The sequence below is a fragment of the Diuraphis noxia genome, unplaced genomic scaffold (assembly GCF_037042655.1).
Source record: "Diuraphis noxia isolate RWA-SAM2 unplaced genomic scaffold, SU_Dnox_SAM2 contig0001, whole genome shotgun sequence".
Classification (NCBI taxonomy): domain Eukaryota; kingdom Metazoa; phylum Arthropoda; class Insecta; order Hemiptera; family Aphididae; genus Diuraphis; species Diuraphis noxia.
Genome location: NW_028301711.1, coordinates 68,267,879 through 68,278,506, shown reverse-complemented (window position 1 = coordinate 68,278,506; position 10,628 = coordinate 68,267,879). Strand labels below are relative to the sequence as shown.

The window sequence follows — 10,628 nt, the reverse complement described above, 5'->3', positions numbered from 1 at the left end:
AGGCCGCCTGTACCGATCGATCGTCTGAAATACGGTCCCCTGTCCGTTCCCGTGCTTCTTGCTGTGTAACCTAAACCCGTGTGCACTCTAGATTCATATTTAACTTGTAGAGAATTTTCCTGGCTTTCCGAATATACTATCGAATCGCTTTGCCACCTACCGGAACATTTAAAAAAAAATTATAAACCGAAGGCCGCCTGTACCGATCGATCGTCTGAAATACGGTCCCCTGTCCGTTCCCGCGCTTCTTGCTGTGTAACCTAAACCCGTGTGCACTCTAGATTCATATTTAACTTGTAGAGAATTTTTCTGGCTTACCGAATATACTATCGAATCGCTTTGCCACCTACCGGAACATTTAAAAAAAAATTATAAACCGAAGGCCGCCTGTACCGATCGATCGTCAGAAATACGGTCCCCTGTCCGTTCCCGCGCTTCTTGCTGTGTAACCTAAACCCGTGTGCACTCTAGATTCATATTTAGCTTGTAGAGAATTTTCCTGGCTTTCCGAATATACTAACGAATCGCTTCGCTATCTTCCGGAACATTTTCAAAAAAATTAAAAACCGAAGGCCGCCTGTACCGATCGATCGTCTGAAATACGGTCCCCTGTCCGTTCCCGTGCTTCTTGCTGTGTAACCTAAACCCGTGTGCACTCTAGATTCATATTTAACTTGTAGAGAATTTTCCTGGCTTTCCGAATATACTATCGAATCGCTTTGCCACCTACCGGAACATTTAAAAAAAAATTATAAACCGAAGGCCGCCTGTACCGATCGATCGTCTGAAATACGGTCCCCTGTCCGTTCCCGCGCTTCTTGCTGTGTAACCTAAACCCGTGTGCACTCTAGATTCATATTTAACTTGTAGTGAATTTTCCTGGCTTTCCGAATATACTATCGAATCACTTTGTCACCTCCCGGAACTTTGTCAAAATAATTAAAAACCGAAGGCCGCCTGTACCGATCGATCGTCTGAAATACGGTCCCCTGGCCGTTCCCGCGCTTATTGCTGTGTAACAGAGACCCGTGTGCACTCTAGATTTATAATTATATTGTAGAGAATTTTCCTGGCTTACCGAATATACTATCGAATCGCTTCGCCACCTCCCGGAACATTTTCAAAAAAATTAAAAACCTAAGGCCGCCTGTACCGATTGATCGTCTGAAATACGGTCCACTGGCCGTTCCCAAGCTTTTTGCTGTTCAATCTAAACCCGTGTGCACACTAGATTCATATTTAGCTTGTAGAGAATTTTTCTGGCTTTCCGAATATACTAACGAATCGCTTCGAGTAGGGTAAAAAAGCCACTACTGGAACCACCGCCACCGCCACCACATCCCACCGCCACCGCCACCGCCACCGCCACCACATCCCACCGCCACCGCCACCGCCACCGCCACCGCCACCGCCACCACATCCCACCGCCACCACATCCCACCGCCACCACATCCCACCGCACCTTGACATTTGACAAGCCATAGGTGCCGCCGTCGGTACATCGCTCCCCGCCCCGCCACCACATCACACCGCCACCACATCCCACCGCTCCTTGCCCAGCCATAGGTGCCGCCGTCGGTACACCGCTCCCCGCCCCGCCACCACATAACACCGCCACCACATCCCACCGCCACCACATCCCACCGCTCCCTGCCCCGCCATAGGTGCCGCCGTCGGACGTGACCTAACCCACGGTATACATATATAAAACACTCATATTAGGTATACTTGATATAGTCTCCCACTACAGAACCGTTTCCCCACTATAAGTTATTATCCTCACCATACTCGAAACAATTAGTTAATAATTCAGTGTATGAACATTCAGTCTTAGTTTTGTTTTAACAGTGTCAAGTCGCGAGTTTTATAACAGTGTTATTATGGGTGGATCAATCAGTGAAATGAATCGGATGTACAAATATGTTGCGCCTACATCTCCGACTGAACTTATCGATTGCACTAATTTTACAATCGATTTTGAAAACCGTAAATTTTTAAACGTTGGTTTCGATTCAAAAGATGAGTTCAATATCGTCGTGCAAATAATTACACCGTCGCGCTATGTAAATATTTCTCCAGACTTCTTGAGGCGTATTTACTCAGTGATGGGCCATGTTTTATCTTACATTCTGGATACTACTGTTCGTTATAAAAAAATTATTTTTTTGGAAGATGAATTTGTATTGCTCACGAGTATGGTATATAAGGGAGAGCATGTTTTGGTCATGGAGTCTAAAAAAATAGACGGATGTAGAACTATATTAAATCGAAGAGATCTTATGACAATTCAAGATTTAGAGAGCACAATTCTTGAAACCATAACAATGAAAATCGCCATCACACGACCTATTATTTTAAATCAAATCGATCAAATAACCGACTACCTTAAAACCGATTTTAATGTTGATAAATCAGCGAAACTTGAAGAAGTAGTTTCAATAACAAAAGGAATTCATGCCGAATTAATCACAAGCCATATACCGAAAAACAAACAGAGTTTCATACATCAGATAAAATTACTCGCAACTGAACAGCTGGCAATCAAATGGATGGAAAAGCTGAATAACTCTATAAATGTATGAAAATTTATTTAAATATTTCGATAGTTAAAATTTTCGTATCATGATTACTTATTTTTATTACAGAATAAAACGGAAGCTTTTAACGTTGACATATCGCCACCAAGATACTCAATTTTGTCACCGTCGATTATACATGACGAAAACGATTTATCACAGTCACGGGTAATTTAAAAATTAAAAAAAAAAATATTTTTCTCGAGTTAACCGTTATTTTATTTTTAGGGTGCTGACGAGGACAGGGGGTTTCGAGAATACTTTTCAACACGTTCGAGTTTACCAACGAGGGCACCAATTCGGAAAATCAAACCTATGGTAATACACACATTATTTACTTGATAAACGGATATTGATAAATTTTTATTACAGGCTGTTGACGAGAACGATGGGCCGACTTACTTTAACAGATTTTCACCATCCCCACCATCTTTGTTTGACTAAACAGACGACAAGTCTCAATCAACTCAGAGGAATACGAAATTAATTTTTTATTTAATAATATCTTATTAATGATGATAATAAATATTCTTTATATCATAACATGTGTGTTATTCATTTCGTTATACATATCCCCACCATAAAGGATAGAGTAGGGATTAATCCCCGCTCCACACGGCAGCACTGCATAAAACGTGTGACACGAGCATAGGACAAGTCAGTCGTAACCCGCTCTTCAAGAAGTGACAATTTGTGCGTTTGATCCATCATAATGGCTAGTCAACTTATCGACTGTTCGACTTTTTTCGTGGACGATAATATTTTTATAAATATAGGTCTAGATCCGGATTTTTTGTTAAATTGTGTTGTATGTATTACAAGTAACATGCAATGTGTAAAAATGAGTGTGGACTTATATGAATCGCTTAATGTATTACTTAAAGACATCAATTTTTCACTACCATCACATTTACTGTTAGAGGAGTTTAAATTGATGTCAATCGAAGAATGCAACGGCAACAACATACTGTCAATCAAATGTTTGCTTCAAGACCAGAATGTGCAGTTGACAAAAGGGAATGTTGCAAGGATCTTACAGTTAAGTGGTGCCATTGAAGAAGTTATCCAGATGAAAACAATGTACACACGGCCCACTGCATTGGATCAGGCATGTAAGATTTCAATGTTTCTCGGAAAGGAAATGCCGTTATCTAAAGATACAGCCATAACCGATGTTGAAGATTATTTGAACCGCATCGAAGTTAGGAAACTGAAAGAATGTATTCCAGTCGCAGGTACTTGCTTAATAGCAGATTTGAAAATCAAAGCACTCAAACAATTAGCAAGAGGCTGGTTATCTTATTCGGCAAAAATTGAGGTAATACAAACATATTTTTGCATATTATTTTATACTAAACAAAAACATTTTTTTTTTTTAGCCTGAAGTCAGCAGACCTAAGACAAGAGCATTCGTAGCACGTGAAAGGGAAATAGCAAGCCGTAGATTGAGTTTTGGAAAATAATTAATTATGTAATATTTTATTGTGACTTTGGTACATAAATAAAAAAAAAAAAAAAAAATGTAATATTTTAAACTCACATTTTTATTGTGGCTTTGGTCGATGATAATAAAAAACAACTTGATGTTTAAAAAAAAGTATTTTTATTTACAAACTATTTACAATTTCCTTACATCACCATTAAAAGGGTTATAAGTTATAATTTGATCGTGTAAAATGAGACAATAAGCTGCAGTCTTCGCTGGAATGGCTTTGCCTGTTTCGAACTCGATGCGTAAATCAACAGTCGACGATTTTACGTTGTCGTTTTGTCGTGATAAATCTACGACTATGATTGGTACGTATTGTTCAAAAATGGTTTTTGACAGTAGAGGCTCACTATATTCTCTATCGTAGTATGATTTTTGGAAATCTGTATATGCTTTATATAAAATGGCCGTAACGTTGTTTGTGAAATCTGAACGGAAATCTTCGTATGGATACACTTCAGAATTTAGATGTATTTTAAGGTTTTTCAGGTAACAGTGATCGAATCGTCCAGACGGATTAAATAAATTATTTTTTCGATCTGTTTGAAAGCCAATTAATGCAAATCTGGGTTTCTCGAGCAAACTGCTCGATTTAACCGTCCACGAATGAGAAGTGTTCTGAGGGAGAACCGGATATTCGCACAAGTCCCAATTTCTGAACGCACACGAGAGTTGTTTACGAGAGTCTAATACTTTTAATAGTTTTATTTTTTCTTTGTCACTCACCCTGATAACCGGCATCTTCCAAATAATTTTACTCAGCTCAATCACTACTTTTTTGAGTTTTTCTTTATTGTCATTCGCAGTGGTCTCGGAAACGTACAACGCATCAGAGTCCGTAGACGATCTGTTTAAAATGATTTGTTGGTTGCAGTTGAGTAGTATTTTTTTATAATCTTCACAAAATCCTAACAAGTGTTTGAGCGGGATACAACCAGCAAATTTGTTATTTAACGTGAAATTTTTATTTTCACTGACATTCATTTCTACGTCCCAAGCAGCATTTTTTAGATTGTTCAATTCATTCGGTGTGTGTGAGCAAAACCCTTTAAGACTCGATGATATTCCAGGAGATTTTAATTTTTGTATTTCAACACCGTTAATTTCATACCGGATTTCAGAAAACAAAAACGCCAAACCATTATTTGTAAAATTAATTTCGTTCGCATTAATTTCGTTCGAATATGATGCAATATCTGCTGGTATATTTAATTTACCTTCAATATAGAGATAGCTCTCGCAGGGGAGAGTGTAAGCGTCCATATTTTGAATGGATATTCTAATTTCGTCGTTATTGGATAAAGCTGTTGAAGAATAGGGGAGGAAAGAGTGGTACTGCATTTGAGTTATTTTGCATTCATCTTCATATCCGCCGGCCACGTCCAAATACATGTCATCCATGATTATAGAACTTTTAAAGACCGTAGAAATGATAGATTGTTCTTTGTTAGTTTCTTTACAATCGGCGTACGTCTCGACGTATTAATCTTGTTAGTAGAACTGTAGCGACTCTTGATAGCATTTCTTTTTATATAGCTGTTGAACTTAATAGCCATTTTAATGTTTAATTTGTATACGAACTGTGATTGGCTCCCCTCTTAAATTGATCAAATTATTATCTTGATCTCTTAGTACTATATTCACTTTACTTATAGACGAAGAATTAAGCCGGTAGAAAACTAGATGTTTTGGGACTTCTATGATTTTATGTCCAGGCGGCGAAGAAGGGAAAAACTCGTGTATAGTCTGGCTCGGTATACCATTACTGAATGAACCAGAAATTAGATTGCAATCTATTTTTATACAGTTAACTTTCATTATGTTGACTATCCGTTCAGATTCGTGTAGTGTCTTGGCGGAATAAACTTTATTCTCAAACCCTAATATTTTCGATATATTATGTTCAATAGTGAAATCAACATCATGACTACAAGTCATCGAGCATTTCAATGTGCTACCATCGGCTTTGAGTTGAAACAAAGTAACATGATTCGGTAATAGTTTTTGAATCATCGACTCCAAGTTAATTATTTCGTACGATCCCGTAGGTATAGTCACAGTCACACATTTTCCGAGTGAATCGTGAAAACCTATTGTATTGCAATCCGGTTCTACGTTTGGTATAGAATTATGTGTTTGCAGGCTTAAAAGGCACAGCTGAGAGGTATTTTGTACTTCTAACGGCGGGAAAATATCACAAGACATTTCGCTGGAATTACCGTTTAATGTTATCGTGTACATGATAAAAATTTCAAACACAAATGACCACAATTATATGTGTTATAACGTTGATGCCTAGTGTAATTATATTGTATTTTACATCCGCTGAGGTACGATTGTAGTTCCAGTGGTGGTGGTAGATTTCCAAAACTGTCGTAATATTCTACTTGTTTTCCGATTTTCTTATACGCTACCCAATGAGTTCCGGTACTTTTTTCAACGTCCAAATTGATAACAGCCGATTCTTTATGCTTAGGACGTTTAGGTAACCTATCTCTGGAAAACACTCCGATGAAATGAGGTATTTTCATTATGTGCGCGTGTTTTATAATTTCATAATCGTACAAAGCTCTTTTGGGTAACGTAGTAATTAGTTTTTTTTCCTTTTTACGGTTTTCTTCACAGATTTATGGACTCCCTTTCTTTTATACGAACTACCTCCTTGTGAAGAGAGATATAGTCCTTTACCTTTCTCGATCTTATACGAGCCACCTTTATTAGGGGCGAGGTATAAACCTCTGCCCAAATGTGTAGGTTCATTTCTATTGAATTCGCTAACGGTCTTTACGACGTTAGCAATACCCCCCGTCAGCGCTCCGAGTGCGGATAAACCGGCAAAAATTGGTATCAGTGGTAACATTCCTCCAGTTTTCGGTAAAGGTATAACACGAGGTACCCGAGCTTTCTTGCTGTTTTTAAGAAATATTTTTTTAGCTGCCACAAAACATTTTTTTGTTAATTTCATCATGTTTTTTTCTTTCATATTTTTTTTTAATACATTTTTAGCTGCCTTGACTGCTGCGTTGAATCCACATCCAGCACCCATTTTTCGTTTTGCCTTCATGCCAGTAGTGACCAACCACGCTGCTGCCTTTTCTTTTAAATTAGAGTCTTTTGACTTGAATCTATTCCAAGCCTGGTTTTCTAATATATAATCTGCTTTTTGACGATCAGTCAAAGAGTTGCTGTGATCATAAGCGATATCGTGTTCTTTACACAACGAGTCTAGGGGGTTGATACCTTTATCGCCGCGATCTAATCGTTTTTTCAATTTTGTACCTGGGCCGCAGTACTGATAACCTAAAATTATGAGTCGATTATATTGAATGTTATGTGTGTTGTATGGTTTATAATTACCCGGTAAATGAAGTTCAAATGGTAATTTGTTTATAAGAGTGTTCACGATACCTCCGCCTTTATTCTTGTTGTTTCTTCGAACGGGTGACATCGTGTAATGATTAGATTACAGAGATTACCCAAGTATTTATAATGAAGTTTGTAGATCAAGAAATAAAACTCACAGTGGAAAATGTCGACCCGCCTACGAGTCTCCAATCGAGGCATGGGAAGCTTTTACCGAATACTTGTCGTGCTTTAGTTGTCGGGCCTTCCGGATGCGGCAAGACAAATTTGATTTATGCTTTATTGACTAACATCAATGGTATACGTTTTCACAACGTTTATATATATTCGAAAACACTCGATCAACCTAAATATAAAATGCTTTGTGAAATTTTAAAAGATGTAGAGGGCGTTCAGTTATTCACTTTTCACGAAAACGACGAGGTTATCCCACCAGAAAAAGCATTACCAGATTCTGTTTTTATATTTGACGATATTTTATGTGAAAATCAAAATATCGTACGTTCTTACTACACGCGTTGTAGACACAACAATATCGACGTGTTCTATCTAGCACAATCATTCGCTCGCATACCCAAACAACTTATTCGAGATAATAGCAACATGATTATATTATTCAAGCAAGACGAGACTAATTTAAAACACGTTTATATGGAACACTGTTCGGGTGATATGAACTATTCTGAATTTAAAGAGTTTTGTACTTTGTGTTGGAGTAGGGGGAGATTTAATTTCGTCGTGATAAGTAAAGACTGTGAACGTGACAACGGACGGTATCGACACGGTTTCGACACATTTGTCGTTGTATAAAACAATGTAGTTCATTCTCAACCATGGAAGACAGAAGTGCAGTGTTGAACGAATTAGTTATTGCCAAGAAAAACATTAAACGTAAATTTGAAGCATTGAAAAGAGGTGAAGCTGATATTCAATCTTATGTAACGCAAACATTTAAACCAATAATCGAACCGTTGAACAAATTACAAAATTCCGAAGCCGGTAATAATGAAATTATAGCTGAAGGTACCCCATATATAGCATCCGATAGCCAGTCTGAAATTTTTCGTACATTAGAAGAAGAGGAAAAAGATAAAATATATGGTCCAAAAAAATATTCTAATGGAAAAAGCAAGTTAGGTCAAGAAGAAGTAAAATTCAAAAACAACGCAATAATTATCAAAGATACGTCTTATCAGCTAACGCCTGGACTTGTTGAGTTATTATGTTTCAGATATCCAATGCAATATACTGATAATGATTTAAATACATATAAAGAAATACTAATACAAACTTCAGCACATTTGACACAGGACGGTGCAAAAATTAAGAAAGGTGGTACAAAATATACACAAATTATTCGCAAGCTATTTCCATCGGGAATGGGAGTGAAATTACAAACACATGATTTAGTATATTGGAATGACCCAAATGAGCTGGTTGATAGGTTGCGACTTCTTTTAGCCTCTCAATCTGCTGGAAACACTGGGGTTTCAAACGAAATATTATCTATTTTTGAAGAACTGTACGAATCTGGTATAACAAGGAAAATACCAAATGTATAAACGCAACATAGCTATCGAACTTCACAGACCGGCTAGGAAAAATTATACGAGGCGAAGAGTAAATGTGTATGGAAAAAACGATTTGTGGCAGGCTGACTTGGTCGAGATGATTCCACTTTCAAAGAAAAACAAAGGATATAATTATATTCTCTGTGTGATTGATTGTTTTACGAAATTCGCCTGGGCCGTACCATTGAAAACAAAAACAGGGTGTGAAGTGACCAAAGCCATGTCTACAATACTTGTAGATAGGTCGCCCAAACTGTTGCAGGTAGATAATGGCAAAGAATTTTATAATTCAAAGTTTGACATGTTAATGACTAAGCATAATATAAAAAAGTATAGCACATATTCCACGACAAAAGCCTGTTTTGTGGAAAGGTTTAATCGAACTTTAAAAACAAACATGTATAGAGAATTTACTGCTCTGGGTTCACAAGAATGGATATCAATTTTACCTGACCTAATCAATAATTACAACAATGCGAAACACAGAACGATTGGGATGACACCATTGCAGGCAGACGAAAATCCTTCACTAGTTACTTTGAAACAACGTACAATCACTAATAGAAAAGTAAAATTTCATGTCGGCGATAAAGTTCGAATAAGCATTCACAAAGGAGTTTTCACAAAAGGGTATTTACCCAATTGGTCAACAGAAATATTTACAATAGTAAAAATAAATAAAACAATACCACCAACTTATCAGTTACACGATTATAATGATGGCCCAATAGCCGGCTGTTTTTACACCGAAGAATTATCTAAAACCAATTATCCAAATGATTATTTAATTGAAAAAATTGTACGAAAGAAGGGGGACCAGATATATGTCAAGTGGGTGGGATTTGCCAATTCCCATAATTCATGGATACATAAGGACGATGTTAAAAAATAGTTTCAGTGGTTGTTCAGAAGTCAATCCGTTCGGTACAACGAATTATTATTATTTAAAAAATTCCATTTTATGTCACACCATGTCGTCGGCTATCTTGGACGTTCAGTGCATTCTCGGAGTCAACAACAAGTACTTTATCAAAGAAATGTCTATAGTAGATACTGAAACATGGTCCAACCAACACTGGATATTTAAACATACATCTTTAAAACAAGATGCAAAAAGTCGAAGCGTAAACAGTTGGCTGAAGCGTTTATATCACGGTTTAACGTTGGAATATGGTGATGTAGAGTATGGAGAAATACAGAAAATATTTCAATCGTTAAAATTCGATAGAATTTACGTTAAGGGCTCTCAAAAACAACAGATTATCAACGAGTTTATGCCACATGCCACAGTATTCAACTTTGAAAATTTGGAATGTCCACGGATTTGTCAATTGAACGGAGAAACACTACCATGCTGTATTTTTCATAAGGATTTCAATCCAAAACAATGTACATTGTATAAAGTATTTGCATTAAAAAAATGGTATGTTAATAATTTTTAAGATTATAATTTTTTTTTTCTACATTGTAAAATTACACTATATATATATATATATTATATACATATTTTCAATTGATTAAAATTGCAAGTTTATAAATAAAGAAAAAAAATATATAATGAAGACTCCGTGTTTTTATTTGTTGTAGGCTCTCCATCATATTGAGTAAAACATATAATTAAATTATTAT

General features: G+C 36.8%; 4 protein-coding genes across 4 annotated transcripts; 2 read left to right on the top strand and 2 right to left on the bottom strand.

Annotated features, from left to right (window-relative positions):
* Positions 1-1,707: 1,707 nt before the first annotated feature.
* On the top strand, positions 1,708-3,104 carry LOC149061454 (uncharacterized). Its single transcript, XM_089217631.1, has 4 exons — positions 1,708-2,576; positions 2,646-2,744; positions 2,805-2,894; positions 2,949-3,104. The coding sequence occupies exons 1-4, from the start codon at positions 1,881-1,883 to the stop codon at positions 3,018-3,020; spliced, it is 957 nt and encodes a 318-aa protein (XP_089073757.1). The 5' UTR covers positions 1,708-1,880; the 3' UTR covers positions 3,021-3,104.
* Positions 3,105-3,125: 21 nt separating this feature from the next.
* On the top strand, positions 3,126-4,085 carry LOC149061453 (uncharacterized). Its single transcript, XM_089217632.1, has 2 exons — positions 3,126-3,894; positions 3,956-4,085. Exons 1-2 carry the CDS (start codon positions 3,289-3,291, stop codon positions 4,037-4,039), a joined length of 690 nt encoding a protein of 229 aa, XP_089073758.1. The 5' UTR covers positions 3,126-3,288; the 3' UTR covers positions 4,040-4,085.
* Positions 4,086-4,194: 109 nt separating this feature from the next.
* LOC149061452 (uncharacterized) lies at positions 4,195-5,466 on the bottom strand. Its single transcript, XM_089214993.1, has one exon. The coding sequence runs from the start codon at positions 5,464-5,466 to the stop codon at positions 4,195-4,197; it is 1,272 nt and encodes a 423-aa protein (XP_089071119.1).
* A 1,189-nt stretch (positions 5,467-6,655) lies between these two features.
* Positions 6,656-9,001, bottom strand: LOC149061451 (uncharacterized). The gene is made up of 2 exons (XM_089217210.1): positions 7,423-9,001; positions 6,656-7,365 (listed from the first exon to the last, which is right to left on the bottom strand). The coding sequence occupies exons 1-2, from the start codon at positions 7,511-7,513 to the stop codon at positions 6,656-6,658; spliced, it is 801 nt and encodes a 266-aa protein (XP_089073336.1). The 5' UTR covers positions 7,514-9,001.
* Between the last annotated feature and the right edge of the window lie 1,627 nt (positions 9,002-10,628).

Excerpts from the sequence above, each read along its gene's own strand:
- LOC149061453 (XM_089217632.1), top strand. The coding sequence starts at position 3,289 with ATGGCTAGTCAACTTATCGACTGTTCGACTTTTTTCGTGGACGATAAT. Across the intron at positions 3,895-3,955 it reads CTTATTCGGCAAAAATTGAG|CCTGAAGTCAGCAGACCTAA; the intron begins GTAATACAAACA and ends TTTTTTTTTTAG.
- LOC149061451 (XM_089217210.1), bottom strand. The coding sequence starts at position 7,513 with ATGTCACCCGTTCGAAGAAACAACAAGAATAAAGGCGGAGGTATCGTG. Across the intron at positions 7,366-7,422 it reads ATTTGAACTTCATTTACCGG|GTTATCAGTACTGCGGCCCA; the intron begins GTAATTATAAAC and ends TCATAATTTTAG.
- LOC149061454 (XM_089217631.1), top strand. The coding sequence starts at position 1,881 with ATGGGTGGATCAATCAGTGAAATGAATCGGATGTACAAATATGTTGCG. Across the intron at positions 2,745-2,804 it reads ACGATTTATCACAGTCACGG|GGTGCTGACGAGGACAGGGG; the intron begins GTAATTTAAAAA and ends TTTTATTTTTAG. Across the intron at positions 2,895-2,948 it reads TTCGGAAAATCAAACCTATG|GCTGTTGACGAGAACGATGG; the intron begins GTAATACACACA and ends TTTTTATTACAG.
- LOC149061452 (XM_089214993.1), bottom strand. The coding sequence starts at position 5,466 with ATGGATGACATGTATTTGGACGTGGCCGGCGGATATGAAGATGAATGC.